Source organism: Chionomys nivalis, chromosome 21 (genome assembly GCF_950005125.1).
Source record: "Chionomys nivalis chromosome 21, mChiNiv1.1, whole genome shotgun sequence".
Lineage (NCBI taxonomy): Eukaryota > Metazoa > Chordata > Mammalia > Rodentia > Cricetidae > Chionomys > Chionomys nivalis.
In genome coordinates this window covers 45,490,065-45,508,656 of record NC_080106.1, presented here as the reverse complement: position 1 = coordinate 45,508,656, position 18,592 = coordinate 45,490,065, and the positions used below count along the sequence as shown (strand labels likewise).

Below are 18,592 nucleotides of genomic sequence, written 5' to 3'. Positions count from 1 at the left end.
CAGTAGAAATGTATAGAATGCCGATGAAAATCACTTTTTGCAGCTTAGTGAACAATTACTTCTGTGGATTAAAAGCTTCATTTCTGTTTGAATTTCAGTTTTTGGAAGCAGAACTATGCTTTGACATCCAAATATTTGTCAGACCTTACAGCTTTGTAAAATAAGGGATAAAAGCAAGGCAGTATCAAATATAAGAGGAAAATAATTCTCTTATTACCTCTCATCTTTGAATTGACTGTATTGTGACTTTAACTACCTCTAGAGATCCTTATGAAATCTGTGGGGGATTTTTGTTGTTGTTTTTAATATTTATTTATGTATATATTTATTTTGTCTATGTGTGTGTCTGTTTGTTACATGTATGCCTGATCCCCACACAGAGGTCAGAAGTGGGCACAGATCACCTGGCACTGGAATTAAAGGAGGATGTGAGTCACCATATGGGTGCTGGCATCTGAACTTGGGACCTCTGCAAGAACAGGTGCTCTTAACCACTGAGCTGACTCTCTGTGCTGTTTTTTGAAGACAGGATTTCACTGTGTAGCCATGACTGTCCTGGAACTCACTCTGTAGACCAAGCTGGCCTCGAACTCACAGAGAGGCACCTGCCTCTGCCTCCTGAGTGCAGGGACTGCAGACAAATGTTACCACATCTATGTGAAGATGTTTGTGTTTTAACTTATGTTTGTGATTATCTTTGCAGAAACAAATGTTTTCCTAATGGCACACACAAAAAACCCTAAGCTTAGACATAAACTAGTTCCTTATGTCTTTATAAACAATTTCAACACAATCGGGTTCTCCAGAGATAATTTAAACAGTGAAATAATTTTTTTCTGGCTCTATGTATTTGAGTAACATAGATATTTTAGATATTTCAGCCTGATGCTGAAAAGGACTTGGAAAAGTCTGCTTCACAGTAACTGTCTCATAAGTCAAACTACTACTACAAAGTTTAATACGTCTCATCTATCGACAGCAAAGGGCCTCCCTAACACAACTACTTCTGTGTTTTAAAGCTGTGAGTTGGACCAGCTTATGAAGCTCATGGTCTGCCACTAAGCTATATCCCAGCATAATAACATTCTTGCAAATCAGAATGCCGTAGATCTACAAAAGCAGCACTTTCTGAAAAGCTATGGAGAGTTTTATAACTGTTTTGAAACCGACTCGTCAGATGATCTAAACTATTTTCATATGTAAGGGTGTTCTACCTGCACATATGTCGGTACACTGCATGTGTGCCGTATCCAGGACTGGAGTCACACACAGCTGTGGGCTGACATGTGGTTACTGGGAATCAAACCCTGATCCACTGGAAAAATAACCAGTGTTCTTAACTGCTGAGTCATCTCCCCAGCCACAGGAAAAAACGGTTTTGAGACAAGGTCTCAATGTAGTCCAGGCTGGCTTTAATCTTTTGAGGTTCCCGCCTCCACCTCCTGAGTGCTGAGATTATGTGTGTGCTACTATGCCCAGCTGCCCCGTTTATGCAGAGCTGGGGACTGAAGCCAAGGGTTTGCATATTCCAGGTGAGCACTCTACCAGGTTCCTGACATGCGGCTTTAAAGAAAGGTTTTACTTTTGGATTAATCACGTATCATTGTATTTGAAATCTAAAAATACATTCATCTTCCACACAACACCCTCTCCTATCTTTCACACCTATTTCATGGTTTGAGAGTTTAGGTGCATCTCAGTCATTTGGTAGTTCTGTTTCAGAACGTGCAAAAATTCAAGGTTGTGAGCCTCTCTGGGCTCCCAGTAATGTGGTTAACTATATTCAGATACCTACCAGTAGGATGAGCCATGGGTTTCCTTTCTTTTCTTGCATCACTTTTCATGCCTGGTGCCAAAGGAAGTCAGAAGAGGGCACTGGGTCCTCTAGAACCAGAGTTATGGATGGCTGTGAACTACCATGTAGATACTTGGGATCAAACCCTGATTCTCTGCAAGAGCAACAGGTGCTCTAACCTTTAGGCCATCTCTCTTGCCCTCTACCTGCCATGTATATCCATCCAGGTACATATTCATCCGTGTACATATTCATCCGTGTACACACCCATCCGTGTACACACCCATCCGTGTACACACCCATCCGTGTACACACCCATCCGTGTACACATCCATCCGTGTACACATCCATCCGTGTACACATCCATCCGTGTACACATCCATCCGTGTACACACCCATCCGTGTACACACCCATCCGTGTACACACCCATCCGTGTACACACCCATCCGTGTACACACCCATCCGTGTACACATCCATCCGTGTACACATCCATCCGTGTACATATCCATCCGTGTTCCATGTACATATTCATCCGTGTACATATTCATCCGTGTGCACATTCATCCGTGTACATATTAATCCATGTAATATTCATCCATGTACATATTCATCATGTACATATTCATCCGTGTGCACATTCATCCATGTACATATCCATGCATATACATATTTATCCATGTAATATTCATCCATGTAATATTCATCCATGTAATATTCATCCATGTAATATTCATCCATGTAATATTCATCCATGTAATATTCATCCATGTAATATTCATCCGTGTATATATTCATCTGTGTAAATATTCAAAGAGAATATGTACTTATCAACAACAATGACAAGTTTTAAATTTACTTTAAGAACATGTGTATGGGTGCTTTGTCTACATGTAAGCCTGTGCACATGTGTGCAGTGCCTGGAGGCTGGAAGAGGCTGTCAGATTCCCTGGAACTAGAATAACAGACAGCTGTGAGTTGTACAGAGATGCTCAGCTTGCATCCCAGTCCTCTGGAAGAGCAGCCGGTGCTTGTAACCACTGAGTCATCTCTCCAGCCCTCATACGCATTTTCTTGACACGTTACTTATTCACAGAAAATTACAAAAGAGCTCACACACCAAACTCAATCTTTTTTCTTTTTAATTTAAAAATCCATCTCAAAATTCAGTTCTGGGTTTTAGTTTTTGTTTAAAAAGGAGCGAACATTTAAAAGCATCCAATGTTACTAGTCTACAGTTCACCTAGTTATGAACACTTGGTTTGTGGCCTGGGAACACAAGCACAGCACATGGATCAGGCACAGTACTGTGGCCAGTGGGCCAGAAATCAGGGCACATTGTGTACGCAGGCAACAGTTAAGAGGTCTGAACGGAGGGAGACAAGCCTCAGATGTGGACATTCTGTTCTGTGTCCCCTCCCCAAGCCATCAGTGAGTCTCAGATCAATGCATAGAGATTGTATGTAACTTGGGCAGACAAGGGACAATGCTAGCTGCTTTCCAAGTCACACGGCAAAGCCAAGACAGACAAGTCCAATTACAGTGACAGCAATTCATGGTCTGAACATCCACACCAGGCGGCGCCATGTTACAGGTGACAGAATCGCACCATTCCCTTGCTCGGTTCAGAGATCCAGCTGGGCGGTATTCACCATGACAGGGATTCACACAACAGCAAGGCTTCGATGGTTCGAGAACTGGGGCAGTAAATACAAATCACAGTACAAAATCCTTAATTCATCTACTCACCAAGGCAATAGGTGCTACTTACAAGGATCACTTAAAATGACATTTTTTTTAAACACAGATATAAAACATTAATTGCATAGGGATTTAAGTATAAGGCCAAGAAGAATATTAAGTAAAAAAATTATAGAAAGGGCACTATGGTGTCAAAAGAGGATTTCATTCTCAAGAGTAATAATATTGAATTACTGTCTACTTAATTCAAAATCACAGTATGGTGCTGTAACTGACAGTGAATGTGAACATTTCATTAATTCTAAACCAATATTAGGATTAACCCAAACCTAACTGGAGCTCTCTGTCTAAACCTGATCAGGATATTGGCACGGCAGTGATCTGTACGTACCTGATTAGCCACAGAATCCACCTTTTGCAAATAATGTTTAATCCATGTGAACAAGGGTTGAGAGCAGACCACCAGTCCATCTGCAGGTAATTTGTGGGCCTAAGAGTGTAACCGGAGCCAGTCTGGCAAAGGTGCAAGGTCCTACCCAGCAGAACCCTTCACACAATGAACCCAAGACACCAATTAACAAAAACCAACCAAGTTATACTATTAAAACCTAAGAATACATGAGCCAAAGAACTAGGTCTTGACAACAGTATATACATTATCCCCGGTATTTTGGAAACCAACAAAGGGGGAGTCCAACTATATTCTACAGTTTAAGCTCATGGTTACCACCTTTACGGGAAAGCAAATTTGTGAACTACTTCTCATTTTAATGGTGTTAGCCTGTAGCTTCAACTGAAATTTCCAGAACTAAAAGTAGCCCATTTCACTTAGTATTGTTACATAGAGTAGTGTGAGAAGACAAAAGGAACTCCCGAGGGAACCTGCTAGGGTGCATCGGGAACTCCCGAGGGAACCTGCTAGGGTGCATCAGGAACTCCCGAGGGAATCTGCTAGGGTACGTCAGGAAGACCCAAGGGAATCTGTTAGGGTATGTCGGGAAGACCCAAGGGAATCTGTTAGGGTACGTCGGGAAGACCCAAGGGAATCTGTTAGGGTACATCGGAAAGACCCAAGGGAATCTGTTAGGGTATGTCGGGAAGACCCAAGGGAATCTGTTAGGGTACGTTGGAAAGAAGGGAATCTGTTAGGGTACGTCAGGAAGACCCAAGGGAATCTGTTTGGGTACGTTGGGAAGACCCAAAGGAATCTGCTAGGGTACGTCGGGAAGAAGGGAATCTGTTAGGGTACATCAGGAACACCCAAACCAACATGGTCAATGAAAAAGTGCATCACTATAGTCATACTACAGGCATGTTAGCTAGGGACAGATGTTTCTGTGAGAACTACAACGCTATTTCCCCCACATTATTTACATTACAAATCCAATACCACACAGCACCATTTACAATCTAATTTGCTTGACCACATCTGAGAGGTCCTTTTCTCCATCCTTGCTTACTTGAGCTTCTGAGAGTAGAAGCATCGCGTTCTCCGCTTGGCATCTGTCTTCTCCTCAGTTCCCACTTGTTTGGCAGTGGCAATGGTGTATCTTCACTTCACACTTTTGGTGGGAGTTTCCGATTCTGTCGACTGCCTGCCATCCGTCCAGGCTTCCCGGGTGCTCTTCAGAGCCAGAGTCTTCTGTTGGTCCACCACAACGTAATCCACCCTCTCGTCGGCCATGCTGCTGCCCGATCCACTGCTCTTTTGCTAAAAAAAAAAAGAAAGAAATTGCCCCCAAAGTGCAATTTGTGAGAATGGTTCTGGGTGAAACTCAAAATTTAAAATAGATACATATGCCTTTCATGGGAGTGTCCATCTTTCCTCCCAAGACTCGGGAGGCAGAACTAGGTGGGTGGATCTGAGTTCAAAGTCAGCCTGGTCTATGTAGAGAGCTCCAGATCAGCCAGGGCTACATAGTAAAACCCTGCTTCAAAAACAAATATAGACAGATATTTGCAGTCCTGAAATTACATACAGAAAAGCCTCAGTTTAACTGTATTCTCTGTCCATACCTAACTTGACACTAATTTCTCTTAATTTTAAAATTATATAGAACCATTCAAACAGAAGAAGATGAAAACCAGGTCCATCTAAAATACAGAGACCAGAGTCTTCCCTTAGCTTCTGTTTGACCTTTCCAGGCCTGGATCAGCACCAGGACCACCTGCTGCTAACTCTTAGCCCTAAAAAAGGTACTATTCAAAGGAAAACAAACTACAGAGGGGATCCCCCTCCAGCCCTAATGTGCAATTAGATACAGGGTAACTGAAAACAAACACAGCTGGCAATGCTCTGTAGGGCTCAGAATATAGCAGAAGACAGCTAGGATTTGAGGGAATGGTGAAGAGGGACAAGTCTATGTATGACAAAGGCCTTTGCCATATACATGGATTGGTACAGTGCAATGGGGGGTGTAGGAGTGGGGGGCTAGGAAAGGAGAGATGCTGGGGTTGGGGGGCTAGGGAATGAGTGATGCTGGGGTGGGGGTTAGGGAAGGAGGGATGCTGGCGTGGGGGGCTAGGGAATGAGTGATGCTGGGGTAGGGGGCTAGGGAAGGAGGGATGCTGGGGTGGGGGGCTAGGGAATGAGTGATGCTGGGGTGGGGGCTAGGGAAGGAGGGATGCTGGCGTGGGGGGCTAGGGAATGAGATGCTGGGGTGGGGGGCTAGGGAAGGAGGGATGCTGGGGTGGGGGGGCTAGGGAAGGAGGGATGCTGGGGTGGGGGCTAGGGAAGGAGGGATGCTGGGGTGGGGGCTAGGGAAGGAGGGATGCTGGGGTGGGGGCTAGGGAAAGAGGATGCTGAAACCGAGACTCCGGAGAAGCTGCAGGTCCTCTAAGGAAGCTGATGTGGTCCTAGAGTGGTCGTCTCACCTGGCTTCTAGAAGCAAAGGAACTAGAGTTGCTTTGTGCAGGAAATTCAGGTCCTCAAAGTTCAACCCTGAATTTGCAATAAAAATTCATAAACACACAAGGAGGCAAGACATAAAGAATGTAGGCTAGTGGAAAGAATAAACATGAATTCCGGCCTCTGAGGACTTCAGATACTGAAATTACTGTATCAGACTATAAAGTATGTGCACAGCATATGAATGGGCTAATCAGAAAAGGCATTAAACACACAACAGAAAGAGATGAACATCAGTTAAAGCGAATCAAACAGAATTTCATTTCAGAGATAAATATACTATAATTGAAAACAACAAAGAAACCAAAACCAAAATTCTCAACAAAAGAGAACTGAGAATTAGTAAAAATGGTGATAGAGCTATAAAAACTATCTAAAATTAGACAGAGAACCCAAGGACAGAAAACTACAAAGATGTGGAAATAGAAGGTGTGCGTGTCTTAACTGGCAGGTGATAAAGGGAATTAGCAGAAAAGCGATATGTAAAGCCGCAGGGACAGACTTTTGAAAACTGAGAAAAAGTTATAAATGGGGGTGGGGTGGGGTAGCACTGTTAGCATCCAGGCACACGTTGGGAGCCTGGCACAGTGTGTCACCCACCTGTCTGCACGTGGCTGACAGTATCCTGTTCCTTAGGAGACAAGTTCCATCCACTCCTGTATTCTTCCTTCTGCCTCTTCTCTGAGGAGGCAGCTTTCTGTCTGTCTGTCTGTCTCTCTGTCACCTCCCCCTTACCCTTCCCTCAATCAACTCCACACTCAAGCTCTGTCTGTATGGCCTCTCCATCTTTCACCTGCCACGAGACTCACTGAAGGTTCCACCTTGCTGGGTAATCATAACAAGCACAAGTTCTGTAGAGTGGACCAGCAAAAAGAAGTCTACGGCTACACACACTCTCATGAAATTGTGAATTCAGACAGGGAAGAGTGAAGGCATCCAGATGACAGATGGGGCATGTACAGAGGAAGACCATTGACAGTGGAAGAGGGTTCCGGGTGGTGAGGAGGATCAGGCAAGAATCGATCTCAATAGCTCAACTCCCTGCCAGGAAACTGAGTCTCTCATTCTGTTAGGAGACGGTGTCATGTCAACATGACAGCAATGAGCTTTTCTCTGGTACAAATAATGACATCTTACGTAAGCAAACTCCCTAATTTTAAAGATTCAAGTTTATTATATTGAAAATTAGCCAAATATGCTGTGGAATACTCCTCTTGTACACTGTAGAGATCTGTCACTTGAACTGGTTTAATAAAACAATGACTGGCCAGTATCCAGGTAGGAAGTATAGGCTTGGCGACCAAACAAAGAATGATAGGAAAGAGAAAAGTGACTTAAAATCCCCTTGTCAGACAGCAAGATGGCCGTACTGAGATGAGGTGCCATCATATGGCAGGGCATAAAAAAGGGATATGGGGGAACTTAAAATATAAGAGTTGGGTAATTATAAGCCTGAGCTATTGGCCGGGCACTTATAAGTACTATTAACTCTCTGTGTGGTAATTTGGAAAGTGGCTGCCAGGTATTTGGGACCAAGCAGCTGAGACAGGAACCTTGCGCCTGCATAATTATGTGGAAGAAGGGGGGAAGAAAGAAATGTGATCTCAACAAAACCTGTTTCTAAAATAGAGACACACAACCTGAAAAACTCATCCCAACAGAGCTCCATTACAGGGACTTCTACAGAATGTACTGCAGTGGGGATGAGTGAAGGAGCGACACACAGGGGAATGTAGGAAACATGACTTACAGAACCAGGAACTGGAAAGGGGCTTGGGGCTAAAAGTGTACACTGCTCTTGCAGAGGACCTGAACTGGGTTCCTAGCACTCACTTCAGCAGGCTCACAAGAAGGTGTCACTCCAGCTCCTGGGAACCGCTGCCCTCTTCTGGCCTCTGACGAGCATGCACTCATGTGCATATACACAGATGAAAAGTTAAAAAATATATAATTTAACTGTCTAATTGGCAAGCTTGATAGAAATTAAAATTTAAGAAAAAAACAGCACATGATTTGAGCCATATTTTCTTTTTCTTTCATTTTTACAGAGGGTCTCCATGTAGAGCTGGCTAGTCTAAAATTCTCTATGTAGACCAGGCTGGCCTTGAACTCAAAGACCTTCCTGCTTCTGCCTCCTGAATGCTGGGATTAAAGGTGTCACCACCATGCTCAGCTAAGCCATCTCTTCATTCTAAAGAGAGTGAAAGCATGGGCAAACTCAGAATTTGTTAAGTAATCATTTCTACAGTAACCACAATGAGTAGAAAGCGTACAACTTCCACACCTCTACAGAGCTAGCATCTTCGTAATTCCGTTGCTTATGACTTAAAAAACAACAGTCACGAAATTTCAATCAGGCCCCTAAAACTTCTCCAAAGAAGATGGTCTTTCAAAGAGTGCTTGAATTACTTACAGGGCACATCTGTCTCACTTACCTTCCGTGGTGGCGTGGATTTCCCAGAATCTAGGTCTAGATCTAGGTATTCAACTTGTTTATCTCCTTTGGGCTTGACCATGGGGCTGCTCCCTCCATCAAGGCTGTTACTGCCAAAGAGATTCTGAAAGCACAGAACAGCAACTAGTGGGCAGACATTCAGGAGATATGCTCTGCCTCCCCCCTCTTTTCTCCCCCCCCCGAGGGATGGAGAAGAGTCACTGTGTTGTCCAAGACTGGTCTTGAACTCCTGGTCTCTAATTCAAACCTAGTTAAAGCAAGACCTGACCTAGGGGAGACCCCCCAGCGATGACTACAGTAGGAGGCAGCCATATTCCTCAGTGGTGTAGCTAGCCACTGGTAAATGTCCCTTGCTCAAGTAAATGATCCCTTACCCACGCTTGTGCAAGCAACCCACCCCAGGCACATGTGCATACGAAACTGTGAAGAGCAATAATAAAAAATATTTAGACATCAAGCCACACATGACTGCAAAAGCTGAAGCAAACATTCTTTTGTTTGTTTGGTTTGGTTTTGGCTTTTTGAGACAGGATTTCTCTGTGTGTAGCTCTGGCTAGCCCGGAACTGGCTCTGTAGATCAGGCTGGCCTCAAACTCAGAGATCCATCTGCCTCTGTCTCCAAGTGCTAGGATTAAAGGCGTGTGCTACCATTGCCTGGCTGGTGTGTTTTAAAATGCAGGGAGCCTGGTAAAAACTAAGACACTTTTAGAAGATTTGTATATGTGCCCAGCTCGATTACATTTTATAAAGAGGAACCCTCTTATGTCTTGCTTTGAAAGCACGGGGTGGGGGGGTCTGGTAAGAGGTGAGGAGGGAAGAATATGATCAGAATATATTGCATGGAAAATTTAAAAATAAATATCCACATTTAATTTTAAGCTATTTGGAGAAAGATGCATCCAAGTATGTTAACTAAAGCTATGAATCATGACTGCACTTCCTTCAGTTAAGGACCTCACTCTCTCTCAGCCTGATCTCTTCCTTCCATCAAAGGAACCGCATTATAGAAGGACTCTCTAAAATCAGGCAACAAACCCCGAAGACAGACTTTGGCAAGGACTTCCAGAGCAAATGGCACAGCTCACAGGATGGGGAGCACCTGGATGCCCAGTTAAAATGGCGGGCACGCCCCTTCTCCCAAGTTATGAAAAGAACAAAACCCCGCAATGCAATCACAATTCTTTCCCTCTAAGACGGCGCTCTCAGCTTGGAGTGTGGGTAACGCTCCATCTGAAGGTTCCCAGTGCAAACACACGTTTCCCCTTTCCCTGGCTGGGGCAGTTTCTACAGCATTTTAAGTTATAAGAGTGACACATAAATTCCTAGTCCCTGCACAGTTAATTCCAGTTGGCTGTGAACTCTGTCTAACTAACAGCAGAACTGGGCTTTCTTCTCATCTCAACATGGGGCTGAAATTCAGCTTCTTTAGGATGTCTATGAGCTCCTGCTCCAGCCTTAGTGGGGAACAGCCCGTCTGCACACTGGCCTTCCACCCAGTATTCTCCCCACACAAGTTTTAGAGAAATTCCAGGATTCTGAGACTCACTGTAAGCACTATGCACATGGAGTAACAAAATAAAGCAATAGTGCTAGGTTTTGTAAACATTCTAAGAAATATACAGAATTGATTGATGTTTTTGTTATCATCTAACAACATTTATGGCAGTATTTGGACCATGACTCAAATTTGACAACCTACTAAGGGTTCATTTGATCAATGTGTGACTTGATCCGTACACACAAATCAGATGTAGTATAAATCTGTCCTAACTTTTTGGCGACTATTAATTTTTTTACACTGGTTTAATAAATCCAAAAGCATGTCAGATCCTGTGAATTTCCGTCAACACGTTGTGTTACAACAGTTAAGAGTTCTGAGGAATCTTAACAACCACATTCTTTTCTAAGAAGGGCCACATGGGCCACTGTGTCCTGGCAGCTGGCAGCATGGGGAGCTAGAAAGGACACAGTTGACTTATCGATTGTACCCACAGCTATTTGCACTTAAAAAAAAAACAACTGTATATGTGTGTCTTTACATATGGATGTGTCCATGAGTGTGCGGGGACTCACAGAGAGCAGCAGAGCACACCGGATCCCTTGCGGGTAGAGTTACTGCCATGAACCATCTGAAGTGGGTGCTGGGGATTGAACTCTGGTGCTCTTGGCTGCTGGGTCATCTCTCCAGCCCCAGCTCATGCTTGTTTGGACATACTAGACATACCAAAGTACTTTCCTGCCTTAATGCCATAGGTACACACAATTCTTAATTTTGTTTCCCCCGTTTGACTTCTGATTGTAATGCCTTTCTTTATAGTCCTTCCTTTTGTCGAACTGAAAGATCACCAGAGACCTTCTGCATAAGACAGTTCTCCCAGATGCCTGTCATAACGCGGGCCTGGAGGATTTCACTGCACTACAGCTGGAACGGCTGTGAACTCCTGGAGTGTGGGTGTGAAATGCCCTTCAAAGGGTGATGTGTGGAAGGACTTGATCTCACAATGGCACTACTGGGAGGTGGCGACATCTCCAAGAGGTGGGGTCTTTATTTATGTCACTGGGTCACTTCCTGAAGAGGGTGTGAGATCTTGGCTCTTTCTCACTTTGATACAGGTAAGGAGGCAGTAGCTCTGCCACAGGCCCAAAGCAACAAAACCAAGCAACCCCAGACACTTAGCACTCCAAGTAAAATAAACCTTCTCAGCCAGGCATGGTGGCACGTGCCTTTCCCACCTTTAATCCCAGCACTCTGGAGGCAGAGGTAGACAGATCTCTGTGAGTTTGAGGTCAGCCTGGTTTATAGTACAGGACTGGCTCCAAATCTACACAGAGAAACCCTGTCTCAAAAACAAACAAACCTTCTCTCTAAGCTGGTTGTCTCGGGAATTCGCTACAAAAGTGCAGAGCTGGCAGAAAACCCTTCATGTTTTTCAATGATTTACAACAGTAACGCAGAACAATTTGACCACGGCTGGCATTAGACTATGATAGTCCTTAAATGAGCAAAAGTACTTTAAAGGGAACCTTGAATTGTTTAGGCATAGGAAGTAAGATGGGAGGGTAGAGGCATGCAGATGGTCAGCACAGTTTAAGCTGCATTGGTTTCACAGGGAGAAATGAACGAGGACTGTACATACGGAATCTTCGCTGGACAGGTTTGGGTTCATGGGGACGTAGTTCTCCTCACTGTCGTGAGAGTCGCTGCTGGACGTCGTGCTGTGCACAGAATCCGGCCGAGGGGACAAGGGGAATCTAGAGGAGCTAAGGAAAGATCACCATGAACATGAGGAAGAGCTGTCCAGTCACTCCAGTATAAACCTAAGCGATAACACGCATCCTTTTCTAGTTTACAGTTACATACTGCACATTTGTATTAGAACACATGACAGTTCTGACTTTGTAGACCCCTGGTAGGGGAGCTTCTCTAGGCTGTTGTTTGACCTACTGCTCTTGAATATAGGCATTTTATAAAGTTATTTCATAAAATAGACTATTTTAATGGTCCCGCTGTCCAAACTTCGTGTTTTGAGCAGACGACTTACTCCCGAGCGAAGCTCCTGGTGATGGGGGATCTGACTGGGGCTTGCAGTTCTTCCCACTCTGGCAGTGGCTTTATTTCCAGAGGTGCTGGCTTGGCTAGGAAGAAAGAGAAGAGAAGGTCTGGGTGCATAAAGCCTCGAAAATTAAACATTATTCTCTCAATTGCACAATTTATACTTGGCAGGCAGACACTGTCTTACATATGATAACAAGGCCTGCAGTGTCAGAGTTAAACGCTCAGGGAAAAAAGCTAAAACTTTCGATGCATGACCATCAGTCAGCTCAAGGCCCAAACTACAAACGACTACATGCTGTTTCTTAATGTGAATACGCACCTTGTAGATAGAAATTAAATGAAGATGTAAAAGTATGAATTCCTTTAAAGTTGCTGGGCACTATTCTCATTAAAACATTTTTTTCTTACAAATTTAATCTTTGGGTGCGGGGGACTTAAGCATCTGTGTAAAACTTGTTCCCCAGTACTGAAGCATCCAGCGGACAGCAGTACACATAAAATGACGGACGGAAATCACCAGAAACTTCGCTAGATCCCAAACCAAAGGATTATCAACTTGTTCAAAAACATGTAATCTTAATCAGCTATCTTACACATACCATGAGAACACCAGGCGGTCATTTCAAAGCTACAGATCACATGGGCTCACAGCTCAAGCATGATGAAGCCAGTTACTGAATCTGAGTCAAGAGCTCTACCAAGCTATATCCTTAAAACAGACACCTTCAGCACACTGCCTGAATGAAGGTGATTTTTCTTCAAGTTCCCTTTATTTATTTTTATTTTACATAGAAAGGTGAACAAGAGTTCAGCTGTCAATTTCTAAGTTATGCCATGGTAAAAACACTGAAACTACTTTTTATTCTATTTCAGAACAGAAAACGCATACATATACAAAGACAGGAGACAACTGGGGCTCACAGCAGCCCATAAGCAAAGGTGAAACAGCTTGCTGCCACCTAGAAAGTTAAGGGATACCGCAGAGACAAGGATGACTATAGCTGACATGGAATCAAATGGTCCCCATGCTGCCTCTGCCCATTAAACAAAGAGACTCACTGTGCATCACTGAATTCTCTTAAGAGACAGCACACTGGGAAGCAGCTTGCAACAGCAGTACTACTAAAGCTCCCCTTTCCCTTTCCCTTCTTTCTTCTGAATCAAAAAAAAAAGTATAAAAATAAATAGATTCCCAATGCCCCAATTAGGTACATACCCTTTCTTCTTGTAGCAAAGTCAGCTATGGTTTGTGAATCAGTTCGCTCTAAACCATGGGGTTTGGGTCTTAAAATTTTAGGACTCTGACCTAATTGGTAAAAAGAAAACTCTTATTATAATGTTATTTTTAAATTTGAAAATGGATTCTGTTAAAAAAAAGGCACGGAGCCATGTGCAAAAGTGTGACTTAATAAAAGCACAAACAAAATCCTACTAGTGAAAACCATTCCAGTCTCACTACACACAATTCATGCTCGGTACAATGAAATGGAGGAAGCTGCATGCTATGGCGTGACAGGCACGGGAAGGGGGATAGAGAGGGCCACGAAAGGGACAACCAGCTGCTTAGCCTTCTTTTCTTGAGGACAAGGAGGAAGACCGTGTGCCATGTTAGCATTTCTTGTAACATGTCCTAGAGAACTAGACAAGGCAAGAGGCTAAATCAACGTGACAAGCGGCTTCCTTTGGCTTCGCGCTGCTCAGGGATGCAACCTTTACTGTGTTCCTCTACAGAGAACCAGGCGGCTTATCCACTCAAATTCAGTATGTTCTCCAGGTCAGCTTGCGATCTCACAGCTCTCTGGAGTCCACGGTCACCCACGGTGTCAGTCTACTCAAATGAAGCAGAGAGTGCCCAGGACTGTTCTTAGACGTAGAGCTGTTATAACTCTGAGTAAATACAGATGTGGACATCACCTGTCTGAACACCACAGACTGCTGGCACATGGAGTTTCTAGTATATCCAAACTGCTGTTGGTGTTACCTGCGGCATGTTGTTCACCCGGAGGCTGTCAGAAGAGCCAACGGTAGTTTTACTTTGTTCCTGAATTGTTCACCTCAGTATCCTCTAAACCTTTGTTCAAGACAGGGTCTCCCTAAATAGCCCTGAAACTCATTATGTAAATAACGACTAGACTTGACCTCACGGAGGTCTGCCTGCCCCTGTCTCCTGATGCTGGGATTAACAAAAGGCAATGAGCCACAACGCCAAGCTGTACTCTCCAAATGTTATCTGGTTAAACAATGGCTGCTGTCTTGCTCTGGTTTCTCACATTTCTGTAGCTCCATACTTCAACTACAACTGCTGTCCAGTACTTAATGGGTCACACCACCAAGCCAACAGCCTTAGCAGGACCACACAGGGGCTCAAAACCTCAGAGCTGTGTGAGAAGCCTGGCTCCTTCGAGCAGCTGCATCCAGACTAAACATGTTAGGGAAGAGAGAACATTAAAACAGAAGGCACAGGTCACCAGGCGGATGAGAGCCTCGGGAAGCACGATGGCCCTTACCGACCAACAGCAGACATGTACTGAGGACTTCCGGTAGCCAGCGATGACCTGAGCGCACCTAACCCTCTCCAAGCTCCCAAGTGAAGGTCGGATTAGAACAAATGCTCAAATCGTCACTGAGGAATGAGGGGTTGCTAAGAGTCACAAGGACGGTGGCAGTACCAGCAGAATTGGAACTCTCTGAGTGCAGGTTGAGGATTCACTTTCTCATCTCCATTGGCTTATTGCCGCCTGGAGCCCTTATCATGGCTATTCTACTTGCATAGTGGGTCCTCTCAACTGTGTTTATACTACCGCATAGATACTGCCTTCACAATGAGGAGAACTCTGGTTTGTTACGTAAATAAAATAAAACCAGGCACCAGGGAGACAGTCCAATCAGTACCAGGCTGTGCAAGCTCCAGAACTTCATCTCTAGCACTCAAGGGGGCCCCAGGCAGAGTGCTGTACCCCTGCAACCTCAGTGTTGAGGAGTGGGGGTGGTGGGAAGGGGGGCTACACAAGGGGATCCCCGGAGCTCACTGGACAGTCAGGCCAACTGAATCAAGAAGCATGGAGGTACGGGGTGAGAGTGGGTTGGTGGGGATCCCTGTGTGGGGTTGGGGGTGAGAGAGTAGGGTGGTGGGGATCCCCAGAGGTCGCTGGGCAGCCTGGCCAGCTAGGCCAGCTGAATCAGGAAGCTCGGGGTTCAGTGAGAGACCCTGGCTTCAACAATGAAGTGGGTCTCATTGAGAAAAACACCCCACGCTGACTCTGGCCTCCGTACACTACATGAATAGAGGTGGGGGAAAACAAAGATTGTTATCAGAAAACATTTGCCTCTCAGAGTCAGTGTGTTCAGCGCAGTTCCGCAGGCCACACTTTCTTCAAACACACACGTGCAGTTCCTTTTGAAAAGTCCTGTGTACTAATGGTATCCTCGGAGGTAGTTCCTACACAAACTCAATGCTACACGAGAACGTTCTGAATTAGTTTATAATAACATAGCTACATTATTAATCTTCTAAAGTTATGCTATTATTTCCAGTGGCCACCCCCAAAATGAAGGCTGAAGAAAAGTAACTCCCAAGATCACTCTCTCGGCTGATTTCAGCAGGTACCTGAGGCAGAGTTGTGAAAGAAAACATCTGTGCTTGTGTGAACAGTGTAAGGAGGAGTGTAATAATGTAAGAGCGACAATTATTACACAGGGAAAACTGTCTCCGGCTAGTGAGGCTCTGCTGTAAGAACAGAGTCCACACTTATTCCTCTTTAGCCATGACAAGTACTATCCCCAGTCTGATTTAGGATTAACTCCTCTTTATTAACATTAGAGAAGGGGCTGAAGAGATGGATCAGGGAATTCAGCACTGGCTGCTCTCGCAGAGGACCGGGTTCCATTCCTAGCATCTACATGGTAGCTCAGAGGACTGGGTTGGATTCCTAGCATCCACATTAGCAAAACAAAGGCTTCACAGCTGCCCCAGTTGTTCTGCTCTGCACTTCTGGTGACTTCTCTGCTTCTCTGGCACCTCTTAACAATACGATTAAAGCGCTCCTTATTCAATACATGTGACATGTGGCTCAAAGAAACACCCCCGAAAAGGACAGTGACCACTGAGCTACCCCGAAGGCCACACACTAGGTGTCTGCCCTTCTGCAGCTTCAATCAGTTGGGAGCATCTGGAAAACTGGCCAGTAGCACACACTATGACAGCTGACGTCTAGAACTGGGGCATAAACAAGACTACACTCTCACTTGTTTGTCACAGACTCTTCCAAAGAAAGCAACTGCAAAAAGCCAGTTGGTTGAGGCTCTAAGAGGAACTGAGTGAGTTTCTCACGAGTTAGTTAATAAGAGATGCTGACATAACAGCTCAATCATTTATCTGGTGGTAACGAACTAGCAGCTAAAATTCTCACCTGTTGCTATGAACAGTGAGAACTCTCATGGCCAAATGAGACATGCGCTCCCAGTGAACATGGTCAAGAATAAACTTAGTTGTGAGGTCGCAATTTCAGCTTTTATTTTGTCTTCTTTAGTGTTTTGAGACTGCTTGAAACTTAGAAAGATCTGCCTGTGTCTGCCCCATGAGCTAGACCCATCTGGCTGGAATCGGGTTTGTTGTTTTTGTTTGGAGACAGGGTTTCTCACTGTAGCCCTAGCTGTCCTGGAACTCACTCTGTAGACCAGGCTGGCCTCAATTTTACAGAGATCCCCCTGCCTCTGCTGGAATTAAAGGAGTGTGCCACCACTGCCCAGTAATTTCTTTCATCTGTAGTTACATGCATGTCAGGGGAGATACGTGTATATGTGAGTGTGGGTGCCCTTGGAAGCTAGAAAAGGGTTTGGATCCCTGGAAGTTGTAGGGAGAGCTTCTGGATATGGGTGCTGGGAACTGAATTTTAGTCCTTTTCAAGGCCTATCTTTCCAACGCCATCATTTTTTAAAATGTTATCATCATCATCATCATCATCATTTGTTTTACTTTAGCCAGGGTTTCTCATTGTAGCCCTGGCTGTTCTGCGATTTTACTCTGTACACTAGGCTGGCCTCCAACTCAGAGATCTGCCTGCCTCCTAAATTCTGGGACTAAAGGCGTTCACACCACCACCAGGCTTAGAATCTGGGTTTTAAATGGTGCTTTTCTTTTTAAAGATTTATTTATTTTATTATGTATACAGTGTTCTGCCTGCAGGTATGTCTGCACACCAGAAGAGGGCACCAGATTTCATTACAGACTGTTGTGAGTTACCATGTCGTTGCTGGGAATTGAACTCAGGGCCTCTGTAAGAGCAGGCAGTGCTCTTATCTCTGGGCCATCTCTCTAGCTCCTAAACTGAACTTTTCTTAACAGTTAGACCTTCCCAGGGTGAGCTGACAAAGTATCCCTTGTGCAGTAAAAACTTTCCTAGGCCTCCTCTAGGAATCCTACTGATTGGGATTAAGGTTACAAGAACACAAAAGAAAAACAAAACCCCCTTTACCGATACTATGATTTCGATAACTTCTTTAATATTTTGCTAAAACTGTCCCTGGATGTTGCCCTGGCTGCTCTTTCTCAGCTCGTCATGTATCTAAGCAAATACGTCAAAATAATTTGGTCAACGAAATCAGGGTGTAGTGCTGGGAGTGGGGTCAGGACCTTTACACACTGGCTACACACCCATCTCTCTCCTGTCTCAAGGTTGGCTAACTTTTATAAGAATGACAGCCTCCAGAAGCGTTCCAAACTTACTTTGTTCTATTCTATGGTAAAGTCACTTCAGGTTGATATAAAAACCCGAGGCACTCAATGTCCTGGGTATTAGAGAGGTTGGTCCTTCCCCTTTGTTCAGCAGGAGGTATAACTGTCCAAATATTTAGTTAGTGAGATAGTATATGCCACAGTATGAAACAGACCTAAGACACTACATAACAATACAGGACAAACCAGCAATGTCAGATTTAGAACCTCTGCCTTCTCTCTCCACCCCACCTCCACATTTATATGGAGCCAAAAGCTAACACAACTCCTAGGCTGAGATTGCCGCTAGCATGAACTAACCACAGGAAAATAACATGCTGGTTTAATGTTTTAAAAAGGATCTCAATAGCTGGTGTCTACAGTTCATGGACTGATCTTTCAGTGACCTGTGGCCCAATTATGAATCTCTTCATGTTCACTTACACTTCATGCCAAGAAGAAAAC

The 18,592-nt window shown here is 44.4% G+C and overlaps 1 protein-coding gene across 1 annotated transcript in view; it reads right to left on the bottom strand.

Moving 5' to 3' along the window:
* Window positions 1-3,697: 3,697 nt before the first annotated feature.
* LOC130863381 (GRB2-associated-binding protein 1-like) overlaps window positions 3,698-18,592 on the bottom strand; it is a 33,183-nt gene continuing 18,288 nt past the window's right edge. The window contains exons 9-12 of the mRNA XM_057753333.1: window positions 12,401-12,494; window positions 11,996-12,119; window positions 8,839-8,961; window positions 3,698-5,206 (exon numbers count right to left, since the gene is read on the bottom strand). Of these exons, the coding sequence (XP_057609316.1) occupies window positions 5,048-5,206; window positions 8,839-8,961; window positions 11,996-12,119; window positions 12,401-12,494 (500 nt within the window). The 3' untranslated portion in view covers window positions 3,698-5,047. The remainder of the gene's footprint in view (window positions 5,207-8,838; window positions 8,962-11,995; window positions 12,120-12,400; window positions 12,495-18,592) is intronic.